We start from the raw sequence: 12,684 nt of genomic DNA on the forward strand, positions 1-12,684 counted from the left end.
GGACCAGGGAGACATTGCAACTAGAAAAAAAACCAAAACACATCTGCCTTTCAGCTCCCAAATTAATACATTATTGAACACATACTGCAAATGGAAGAATATACAGAAATTATTTCAGCACTTATGCGTCCTCCTTGAGCTCAAACTTATATCCTACCTGCAAAAATTAGCCTTGCCTTACAAAAGGTCAAATGTTGGCATTTTTTCCCTTTACTTCCCCAATTGTCCAAACAGCTGTGATAGCTTTCATCCAGGAAGTAAATTAAATCCTAATTCTGCAGGTTTTGGTTACGTTCCTACCTCAACTTCTACCAGTGGCTGCATTTATTCAGCATTTTATAAGGGCTTTGGAAACTATCAGTAAGAAATGTGAATACATAAAGCTATTGTCTCCTTGTATATTGCCTCCAGCACTAAGAAAGAGAAATGACAGACCAGTGGAAATGCCAGGACAGATATTAGTCCCCTAGTTGCTCAATTTCTAACTCTGCCTCACAGGATGTAAAGAGTAGCCTTGCAGTTAAACGCAAGCCATTGCCTCATATCCTTCCTCAGATTATTTTGGAGCATTTAGGACATGGAATTTCAACACAATCACATATAACATGTCAGATTTGACTGGCAGTGACAGATAGTGAAGCACAGTCCAGAGGGTTCTGCAATTAGCCCCTTAGTCACTGTCACCATCAAGCAACTGTGCTGTCTCTGATTTTATGCCTTCTGGTAACAAATACCAGCTATTTTAATTTTACAACATTACAATTCTCAAAAGACAGTAGAGTACCAGAAAAGCCATGAGATGGATGTATGCTACATCATTAATTCTGTCTAGGTTTTCACCTTTGTTTAACAACCCTACAAGCAACCAGAAAAAAGAAGAAAAAAAAAAAAAAGAAGAAGAAGAAATAATAGCACTAGACTTTCAAAATCCTAGGATCCACAGTTCTCTCTATTCCTTCTTCAAAACGAAAAAAAATAAAATGTCAGATGCTCCAAAAAGTGTTGGTGGAGGGGAACAAGGTGTAAAGCAAACACAAACAACTCCCCTGTTTTTTACTTACGTGATTCAAATTCTTTCACAGCAAGCAGCTTCTCTGACTGCGTTCTTTCAGGGTGAATTTTCTAGCAATAAGGGGGGAAAAGAGCAACAAGAAGAAAATATTTTAGTGTTTCTAAGTAGGCCGTTTTGTCTATGCTGTTATAAGCTGAGGACTCTCACCTGTAAATCAAACAAATCCGTGCATATGAAACTTATAAAAGTCAAACAGCAATGAGTTAAATTGACTGTGCTTAGTTAAACCACAGAAATACTTTCTCTGCATCAAATTAGGCAGCCAAAGATTAACTTTTATCAAATTTATATACATAAACTGAACGGTATTTTAAATATGTCATTTGCTTTGTTCTAGACACCCAGAAAGCTGCTAACAATAGCAAGCAGGCAGGAGACGGGCTTCGCTTTGAGGAAAGTGAATAAACTGACTGTTGACAGAGTTCAAAAGCAATGCTCCATTGTTGGCCTAAGGCCACTTCTTTGTAATCTTGGCCATTAAATATGGCTTTGCAGGTGGCCCAGCAGCTGAGGTTCAGGGACCACGGTTTGCATATTTAGCTTTTATATGACATGGAGGGTTCTCCCCCCTCCTCGTAAGCAATAAAGGCACAAATTTATTCCAATGACTTTTTGTCATTAAACATCTGATTTTGTTTGTGGATCAGCACCAAACCGTACTTTAATTAAGTCACACAAACATACATTCACACACACAGCAACTATAGCAGCTACCTTCCCAGCGGGCCACCAAAATCCTCACTCCATACGGTATCCAGGTTGCCCCTGCCATATAAGCAGACCTCAATCACACAAATATGCTTAAAAGAGGATTTGTTTTTGCAGAGAGTTTAGAGCTCTGAAAGAAACGCAGTGTAATAACCTCTCCTGTCTCTGTTAGCACGTGCGTTGCCCTCAGTTTCCATATGGTAAGGAACACTGAAACGTGGTTGACATTGCAATCTTACATCCTCACTACTAACGTTCCTTTTCACAGAAGATCAAGGTTCTTTCAATCTCTGCTTTTCAGCAGCTAACTCCAGTAATCGTAAACATCAATATGTGAGTACCCCAGAGGTGTTCTTGACTCACAAATGCACTGGGCAGTGCTACACAGTTATAGCTGAAAAACAGTACAGCAGGCAACTGCTTCACGAAGATGTGAGTGCCTACAGGCAGATGACACTAGAAGCATTCTTCAGAATTTAACCATACGTATCAGGTCTCATTCTTTTTTCTCTAACAATAGCATAGGCATGGTGCTAGCCCACACATGTAACCACGAGTTCAAATCTACCAGAACAGACTCTGAAACACTCTGTACATTGTCAGTCTTACTGGTAAACTTCTCCAGACTCCATTCAACACTACCTGAGCCACAAGATACAGCTGGACAGCTTAAAGACTCGCTGTAATTTTACTGTCTTCCCCTAAGTCTTCAGCTAGACTACCATAATGGTGCTGACACTACTACGGAGGTTTGATGATCCATTCATTCAGCTATTCATGCACTATATTACACCCATCTGTTCACAGGAAGCCAGAATGCCTGTGCTTTGCTGGGACAGTTACTGTAGGTCAATTTTCACTTTCCTGGCCTCCCTGGCACACACAGTAGGAACATACCTCCCAAGTCCAGTTTTCTGCTCACCTGTTTGGCAAGGATCCTCGCCGTTAGCCTCACCGTCTCCGAGGGATTCCAGTTCTGTCCAAAAGCACACATGGCGGAACATTCTAGCTTATGCATTGGCCAGTCTTCCTTCTGCAAACGTAGAAAAATATTTTTAAAAATTAGCCGTGAAGATAAACTGATGAAAATGAGGATACAACAAGTCCAGGCAGATCCTAGAGGTCAAGTGAAATGTGTTTCCTTTAAAAAAATAAGATGACGCTCACTAATTCTGAACAAAAGCTTGAGTCACATTGGAGGGCTGCAGCTATCCTGCTTTTTTAAAAACAAATTCACAAGGGATGTTAAGGTCAGAACATCTTCATTTATTCAATGGAAAAAAAAGAACTAAATGGTGAAGAAGCAAACAGACAACATGATTTATAAACCACCAGTTCTTATTGTTCAGATGAAGCACGCGAGGACAGAGTAGGTCTAAGCTTGATGGCTTTATTGGATTCATTTCCATTTAATACCTTGGCCCCTCATTATGACATGACCCTGGTGTAATCAGGAGTAATGTCTGAAGTCAATGGATTCACAATCACCAAGAATGAGTATATGTAAGGTCAGAACGAGGCTTGCTGAAGAGAATCATCAGATTTTTTCCTCAAATGTTGTGGGATAAGACCACAGCTAGGCAACAAAAACACACTAGTAAAGACAAATACATCTTAGTGTAGAACATACAGCACACTCCTAGCTCAGCATACAATGAAACCAGGGAGGGATGGCACAAGCTACTGCCTTTTTGCAGTCTACAAGCTCCTCCAAACCAGCAGAAATTTTCAAAGATTAGTACAGAATCAGATTAACACTGTGCAATGGCATACAGAGCCTGGCATGGGCTGTTCCCAAACTACATCACACTTCATTTCTTTCATCAGGTATGGAAATATTCTTCTATATTCACGCAATGCACAATTATTTATTTATGTATCTCTCCCCAGACACATGTATAGTGTGTTAGAACAGCCCTGTAGTCCTCTACCTGCATAGGGAGCACCCATTTTTGGTTTCAGACCAGATTGAAACTAGTGGAAAATGGCAGCTGAAGAAAGAAACCACAACAAATATATAATTGACTGAAAGTGAAAACTTTAAAAGCTTCTTGGAGCCTCCAGTAAACTTGTAATCTTCCTTTACTGTGACTTGCACAGCGTCAGAGACCTTGTGTTAGCTCACTTAGTCATTCAGAAAAAATAAAAAATAAAAACAAACCAATAGCCCATCAGAGAGGCTGAGTGGCAGAAGCAGAAAAAAGGCTGGATTTTACACAGCTGCCAAAACACAGATATTAAGAGCTGTTCGAGGTATCCTAGGTTATCTAAAACACTCACGTGCGAGCAGCAGAACTACAGGAAGATTAATTTATTAGGGGAAGTAATAGCCAGAAGCCATTTATGATAACCCAAAAAGTGCAGAGAGGTGTATCCTGCCTTGGCTGTCTCACTTACATGAAGGTTATGCAGATCAAAACAAAAGCTGATACCTCTAATTCCAGAGTTGGTCCACCAAAACATTCTTCTACTGAAATGTGTAATTTAATTGCCCTGAACATATGGAGCTTTTGGAATTCATTGTATTAGGACAAGAAGGTGAATGCCTACCCCAGCCTCATGTAGAACTTCAAGCTATATGACACTGCAAGATGATTCAACCCCTCACAAGGTCAGCTTCAATGTCCTTCATATCTCAATATATTCCCCACCTCAAAAAAAGAAACAAACCAATAACAGCACGCAGGCTCCCTGAAATAAGCTCAAGTGTGGCTGTTCTAAGAGGACATGGCCATACAGACCAGGCAAACTAAAATAGGATATTACACCGTAATCGTGTCATGTGAAATTACACTCTCAACTGTCCTACAGCTGTCACACTATGAAGTGCATCCCCCCTCGAGACTTTCTTCCTATGTGTGCCCCAAGACCTCTCTCTGGAAAATTCCTGAAACCCAGTGGATTCCTAAACAAAGACCAATATACAAACATGTACAAAACTGGGACCTCATCTCACACCCCTTCTTTTCTTGCATACTCATGCTTCAGACTTGCCTCTGGGTGCAAGAAGCAAAGAAACAGAGTCTAGAGTTTTGTATGGCAGCATTCATACACGCCGGGTAAATAAACAAGGGATTACCTGATAAAACAAAAATCAAATGCAAAAATCACATGCATGTCTCAAAGCAGTGTTTTTAAAAATCCGTTTGTTCTCTTTATTCTTTACACACTGCTAATTAAAATCTTTCCCCAGGCAGAATCACACTGGGTTATATGAACTAGTAGGGAGGTTAAAGGGACAAGATACGGCTGAATAGTGTGAAATGAGATAAAAGCCTGAAATGCTACAAGAAGAGAGAGCACTGATGACTGAGTAATATCTGGGATGGAAACACTGGGACAGCAGTTTCCCTTGCGACCTCAGCAGGACTGTATTTTGCATTCTTCTCCATGCTTTTTTTCTAAGCAGTTTGAATTATAACAGGTAGCATTGTTCTAGCCGAATCCCTGATGTTACATTAATAATATTTTCTTCCTATTTTCCTTACATTCCCAGTACTTTTCCCTTCATTTAGGAGTGTGTGACAACATTTTTGGAACGGAAGTTCTTTAAAGCTCGTGCTTTTCACATCAAAGCATGGAAATGGTCTTCTCCATCAAGTCCTTCAAAGCAGTTTCACTGTCCAGGACACTGACATATAGCTCAGCATTAAAAAAAATAAATACACCTCATACCCAGAATAAGACTCAAACCCAGAACAGCATCCTGGCACTTGGAATCATAGAATCGTTAACATTGGAAAAGACCACGAAGATCATCAGCTCCAACCACAACTCCACCACCACCATGCCCACTAACCACATCCAAATTTCCTTTCTTCCAAACACGGGATTTCTCTGCAGGATGTAAACTTTGTTATATTTCACTTAGTCAAAACAAAACACAAACAGTACACAGAAATGCTTGACAAACCATCAGAAGAGAAAAGCCCACTTCTTCTGGTCAAATTATGCTCAAATATTATTCAAGTCCCTAACTGAACTTCAGTGAAGCATCTTCTGATGCCTGCATTATCCAGTAAAGTTCTCAGACACAGCCCTTCATCAAGCAGAAAAAGCAAGAACTTCTCACATCTTTCACTACTATAGTTTACTGAATGCTGAGCCAGAGAGAGTATTGGACTTCCACGAGATAATGTTCAAATGTTGACAGGAGACATTTATCAAAGAGATAACACAGAAAGTTTTTCAGTAGGTGAACAGACTCTTCCCAAAGGCAGGCTTAAACAGGGTCTTGTAGCATCAGATTCTTCTTGCACTGAACTGTTACAGCAAGAATTTCCTGTTTCTTCTACAGCTTAGAAGCAAAGAAGATTGGAAAATTTCTGCAAGGTCCCACTTAAAACACATCTGCTTGATGCTAACTCCAGATCTACAACTAAAAATATGTTTCCCTTATTCTAGAAATACCAACTACAACACTCTTCAGCATGACATGTCAAGAATAACCCTAAATATTTTGCATAAAATATATTTCAAATATGGAAAGCCCTGACAAAAACATCTCTTTCTGCACTTTGGCTAGCTGATCTCCACTCTGTCTGGGATAAATAATAGCTCTGTGTAGTAACAGAAAGAGGAGCTCTAGTAGCTGGTTCAAGTTCACCGATTCCACAATTGCACCCACATAACCCCCTTAAAATATTTCCCTTTAGAGTCTTTCAGCAGCTAATTTCTGAAGAGAAAAGATAAGCACAGGTCTCCTGCTGTTTGACTAAAATTATTATAATTTAAAAAGTCAAGACCTGAACAGCTGCAGATGGGGTCTGAAAGCCACTACTATAATAACAGGCCTGAGCTTCGAGGAGCCAACAGCGAAGAGCAGAATTGGTACAAATCAGCTGCAACTCTCACATCCTTTTAAAAGGGGAACTGGATTAGGGGCTGGGAAAGGAAAACAAGACCAAGTAAATTAACAGACACGTATGGGAACTGTATGTATGGGAACTGCTGAATCACGGCCTGAACCTCTGATTGATCACCTGAGGCAAGCAATGAGTCAGCCACAGGAGCACAGGTGAAGGCAATTCACCTGTGCTGCTGGAAGGGGTGGAGCCTGGCTGCAACTCTCCTAGACCCATTTAAGTGTTGACTGCCAGTGGGGAAGGATCTCTTCTGGAGATCCTTCCTTTGGAGTTTTGTAGTGAGCCCAGAACGTGGGTAAGCATTCTATCTATTCTCTTTTGTATAATAACCTGCTTAGCCAAATTCTCTGGTATGTTCCATAATTATAACATCTGTACATTCATTGATTGTACACTGTAGCAGGCCCAGTGTGAGAACATATGGAGTGAGGCCTAAAAAAATTAGCCTCTACAGCACTGCAAAACTTTGTCTGCCACTCACACCTCAGCACTACCTTTCCCTGGTGGTTAGGGCAAAGGTATTATACTGCCATGCAGTGCTTGGCATCAACTACCTGCCACATGGCAGCAGATGTACCCTGTTACCAATTGTATGATCTTCAGCAAGTTAGTGCATATTTGTGCATCTACACTCTATTCCCAACAACACAAACACCACAGAGAATGCTCAGATGCTTCATGCATTAAATGCTTGGAAAGTGTTCTAAGAACCTCAAAGCAAGGCTGCTATATGGCTTAACAGAACAGTCCAAAAGATGCTTCCAAGGAAATCCGTGCAATGTCAGTAACTTTGCTTTCAAGAACCACATTATTCTGACAGGAAAAAAAAAAAGTTGCTGAATTGCTGAGAAGTGCCTTTGAACAAGACAAGGATGAAGACAGATTGTAGGTTGTGCATCACATACAGTCAGGGAGATTGGTTTCCAGACAATACTATGCCTGACGGTAACTTTGCAAGAATGTCAAAGAATTCAGCAACATCGATAAATTTCCTAAGACTGATAAAGAAATGCTCCAAACATATAAGATAATGTTATATTGCCAAAGGTATCAAAAGGAGGTGGATCATCAGTAAAAGTGAAGTGCTAGTGCTTGTGCTTGCCATACTACTGTCTAGACATCATAACATCACTAAATGTCTTTGTATCTGAAGCACCGTAATATACACCAACAGTCAGAAAAGCTTTTAATTCATTAACTTATCAGACAGACTTCAGCTGAGCATCTTGTCCTGTACTTTTAAGGATACCCAGTTTCAGTTCAGTTTTATCTTCCTGGAAGATGTTCCACTATAAAAATAGTCTTCTGACTACAAAGAAAAAGAAAGGTAGGAAAGCAAAACATGGACAAGACTATCCAGGGGGGAGAAAGGAAAAAAGCCTCTTTGTTCTTACTGTGTAAACTTGTCAGGGCTGCAAAACAGGGAAGGCTGCTGAGGGAAGGACTGAAGGAGGGGCTTGGAGGTAAAAGCGAAGGACTGCACACCAGCAGAACTATGTCCTACTACTTCCACCCACCCTGGTTACCAACTTGCTGTTTTTCCAGGCACAAACTGGGAGATTTGCAACTTTACTAAGCCTTGCAATGACAGTTACATGCTATATAAACCATTGTGAACTTCATAAAGAAAGACAAGAAATTCAGAGTCTCAGATAGAAAATTCTAAACAACCAACAAATTGCTTTGTTCAGGTATTTCCTTTCCTCATGTAGTTAAGGGCTTACTAAGAAATAATGACATGTGGAAGCACTTCTTCCAAATAAGCGTTTCTCATGAATGAATCCTGGGTTTTCACAACACTGTCATTAAAACTCTTTCAGACTTCTCTCAAGGGCTTTAAAGATGCTTATACAGCATTTTATTTCTTCCCAGTGCAACTGCTATCAGTGTCTCAATATTCTCTCAACTATTGAAAGCATCATTGAAAAATTAAATCTTTTAAGCATTTTGAATTCAACTGCCAAGCCAAAAAGCCATGCAATTCACCCACAACTCTCTACAACATTGTAGGAAAGCTCAAAGCCAGTGGAAGCAACAGAAGGAGAACTAGAGGAGGACATTCTAATGTTTGCCACGTGCCCAGTAGGAGAGTAAGATGCCTGCTTGAAATAAAAGCACCTTAGATACTAGATTTGTTTTTTTTTTATTATTTTTTTTTTTTAAAGATGCCTATTCCAATACTGAGATGAAAACTGTAATTAAAACTGCATGCAAATGTTTTGGATGCCTTCATACTGCTCTACTTTGTTGTAGACTTGCCTATATTCTACTTTGGGAGGCTTTAAAAGAACAATAGTATTTAAAAAAGAAAAAAAAAGCAAGAAAAGCACTTAAAATAGTTTTTTAATGATTTAACTTTTTCCTTAGACACAAACTCTCCTAACAGTTTAGTGAGATAATGTCAATTTATCTGGTTTGTGCTCTAAAAAAGAAATAATACAGACATAATTAGTGGGCTGACAGGCAGCTCTAATCAAAGTCTCAGTGGTACCAAACCCTGGAGCTACCGATCTTGAAAGACTCGTGCAGACCATGTCCAAATCCTGTAATTGTTCAATGCACGATTTCATGGTCAGCATCTGTGGGATGCTGAAATTGACTGGACTACTATTAACCACAGTTAAAATTAGAGGCTATCAGTGACAAACAATAAATGGATGTGAGCATCCCCCACACATACTGCGTTACTGTACCTGACATTCCACATTGCAGTAAAAGGCCTGCTTACATCTTCCACACTTGGACAGTCCTTCTTTCCTTTAAAAGAAAACAGACAGTTATTCTATTCTATAAAGCCCAACAAAATACAAATGTATTTATCACTAATAGGTATGAATCTCTTACTGGGGGCTAATCTAATAACCCCACAGCTCATCTGAGAAGAGCATTGTACTGCATTTCATATTTCCTCACAACACTAAGTACAGCTTGAACCCCGACTTCAGATGGCAGATGCTATTCTGATTTGTTTAGAGTTTGAAAAGGAAGTTTTTCTTAACAACCGTTATTATGCAAAAGCACTCTGTTGTCCTAAATTACAGGGTTTGGGAATGTTTTATTCTATGCTGCTTGACAGACAATTTCATTTTTTGGCACTACAAGCTGCATGCTGATTGCTAACTTCTCCTTGCTTTCAGAACTTCCCTGTTGCTCTATATACCTGCTCAATATTACTACCCTTTTGCTTCTGCTCTTCCAGTTCCATTGCTTCTCTGTCTGCTTCAGAAACCACAATCATTGTTTTGTGAGTAATCACCTCCCAACACCAAATTACTAAATACTTTTCCACCTCCTGTCACCACACAGCCTCCTTCTGTCCTGCTGTACAGCATTTGCTAGAAAGCTGTGTATCCTAGGGTTACCGAAGGCTTGTGCTCCCTGTTTAATTTGTGTATATCCCAACAGAGGGATCTGATAAAATGAAGATCCTTTTCTGCTTCAAGATGCGTGTGTTGTAGCAGGTCCTATCACAAATACAGCATGTGTTACTCAATGTGACATTTTGGTGACAGCAATAGGGATCTCTCAGTGGTACCAAATGCTTTAAAACGCCTACGCACTTTCCCCAGTACAAGTTGCAACAAAATTTGTCTAAAAGTGTGGCAATAATTGTAAGATGTACACTGGAATAAAACAAGAGTGAGTGTCCGCATAGAACACAACAATGAAGGGCATTTTGCAGAGGTCTCTGGCACTGGGGGTCCATAAGGCCTTGAGAGTCAACATCCCCTGATCATTCTTGCAAAGCTGACAGTGAAACACGAGTGTGTCAGGCTACCAACAGCATTCTGCTTGCTGACAGCATGCCCCTCGAGTACAGCTGTATATTTAAAGTAACAAATATCATCAGATGCAAATGTGTCTTTCTAATCTCATTTTTATGATGGCGCGCCTAAGTTTCTCTTACTAAGACTTTACCCACAACCTTCCTAACACTGCAGTTTAAGCCAATATAGCTGCAAATCAAGCCCTTTTTTGTAGTATGTACTAGTTTTGTTTCTAGTTCAGTGTTGCTGAAATGGGGAGCACATACAAAATGTTTTCTGAGAAATGGCAGATCCAGGTACTTCAGTGAGACTTTTTTCCTTTTAGTGGAACCCCACCACTCTGGTGTGAAATAGCTTTTGGTCTGCTGCATGGTAACTACGATGGCACATTCAATGTATTCCCCTTGATCACTGTGCAGCCCCAGAACTCCATAGCAGAAGGCAGCATGGAGAAAAAGCAGCATTTAAATAGGCTGTTCCTGCTGTAAGAAGTTATTCTATGAGAGAGACCCAAATATTTTTAGGTTACTATTATCACTACAACATTACTTGATGACAACAGAGAACGGAAAGTATCCCAGAGAGGCTGTGGAGTCTCCTTCTCTGGAGATATACAAGACCCGCCTGGATGCCTTCCTGTGTAACCTACTCTGGGGAGCTTGCTTTGGCAGGGGAGTTGAACTGGATGATCTCCAGATGCCCCTCCCAACCCATATGATTCTGTGATCCCATACAGAGAGAAATCTGGGTATGATAGACAGTCAGGTTCTTCAACAGAAGGCAATTTATGGTTAGGCACAAGAGAAAAAAAAAAAAAGAAAAAAAAAAAGAAAAAAAATTCCACACACAAAACTCCAGGGATGATAACTTTCTAATAATAACTCTAAAGTGCCTCTGCAGCCTCGCAGAGATGCAGGAGGGCAGCTGGCACACAACAAGGGGGCTGGACTTGATGATCAGCACAGTTCCCTTCCAGTTCCTTCGATTCTGTGATTCTGCAACTGCCAGAGCGATGAGACGTGGGATGCCAGGCACGAGGCCTGCGGTCAGGGTGTGCGGCTCTGGAAGCGCCCTGTGGAAGGAGCCCTGCTCGTGCTGCCTGCACGCAGCCTTCCTCACAACACAGGAAGACCGAGGCTTTGGCTGAAGAAGTAGCATCCAGGCAGGCCGTGTGCACCGCGGAAATGCAACGTAGTTGTCTGGCAACCACAGGCCCTTCCTCCCCTGTCACAACCTCGTGAAAACGGGTGAATACTTCAGCACTACAAACCGACAGGGATGCAGTTCAACCTCTCGCATGCGCGCTTCTAAGCGACTGCAAGAACAACCGAACCTTTTGCCCCTCAATTTCCTGGGCTCTCAAGCGAGGGAACCCAATTCCACGCCGCAACCTCCCCGCAGCCCTGCAGCCGACGAATGCACGGTGCAGGGCAGCTTTCCCGACGCAGCGCTGCCCGCGGGGCTCCTCCCGCAGCCGCCACTCGCGGGGCCCGCACCCGCCGCGCAGCCCAGCCGCTGGACCCCGGCCCGCAGCCCCACCTGGCGAAGCAGCCGTCGCAGTGGCCGCCGCGCTCGCTGACAGTCAGCACGGCGGTGTAGGCCGGGCAGCTGAAGAGCAGCTCTCCCACGGCGTAGCGTCTCAGAGCCCGCAGGCCCCGGCCCTTGCCGGGACTGGCGAACCTCTCCAGGCCGCCGGGCTGCGGCGCCGCCTCCGAGCGCATCCCTCTGCAGGCGAAGGGGCAACGCCGGCGGGGCCCCGGGTTCGCCGACAGGGCCCGGCCCGCCTAACACCGGCAGCGGGCGCCAGGGGAGCGCCTCCTCCGGCCGGCGGGGGATTGGCGCCGGGAGGGGCACCCGGGAAGCCGCCCTCACGCTGCGGAGGAACGGCCGGGCTGGGCGCTGGGAGAGCTGGCCCGGAGTTTTGCTGCGTGCTGGCGGCGGGAAGGGGGTCACGTCCACTCGCGCGCGCAGTGGAAGCGCTCGACCGCGAGAGCAGGGAGTGCCCATGAGAAATGGGTAACGCAGCCCCTGTGTAGAGCGACAGCGGGACTGCGAAAGGCACAGCCTGCAGACACAAAGCCGAGGGAAGCTGCTGCTCATATCGCAGAAGGTGCTGTCTGCGTTCCGTCCTGCACCCACCCTGATTGGGAAATGGCCGAGGGGCTGGTGGAGTGAGGTAGCAAGGCCACCAGCCTGGTCGGATGGGCAGGAGGTTAACAGCCAGAGATGTGGCCTCAGAGTCGTGTTGGGGCCTTGGCCTGTCCAGCACTGT

General features: G+C 43.0%; 1 protein-coding gene across 1 annotated transcript in view; it reads right to left on the reverse strand.

Moving 5' to 3' along the window:
• Positions 1-12,276, reverse strand: part of SMYD2 (SET and MYND domain containing 2) — a 28,025-nt gene extending 15,749 nt beyond the window's left edge. Inside the window, exons 1-4 of the mRNA XM_085219249.1 lie at positions 11,952-12,276; positions 9,339-9,402; positions 2,703-2,813; positions 1,062-1,122 (exon numbers count right to left, since the gene is read on the reverse strand). Of these exons, the coding sequence (XP_085075375.1) occupies positions 1,062-1,122; positions 2,703-2,813; positions 9,339-9,402; positions 11,952-12,133 (418 nt within the window). The 5' untranslated portion in view covers positions 12,134-12,276. The remainder of the gene's footprint in view (positions 1-1,061; positions 1,123-2,702; positions 2,814-9,338; positions 9,403-11,951) is intronic.
• Between the last annotated feature and the right edge of the window lie 408 nt (positions 12,277-12,684).

This window comes from Meleagris gallopavo, chromosome 2, assembly GCF_905368555.1.
Source record: "Meleagris gallopavo chromosome 2, MGAL_WU_HG_1.1, whole genome shotgun sequence".
NCBI lineage: Eukaryota > Metazoa > Chordata > Aves > Galliformes > Phasianidae > Meleagris > Meleagris gallopavo.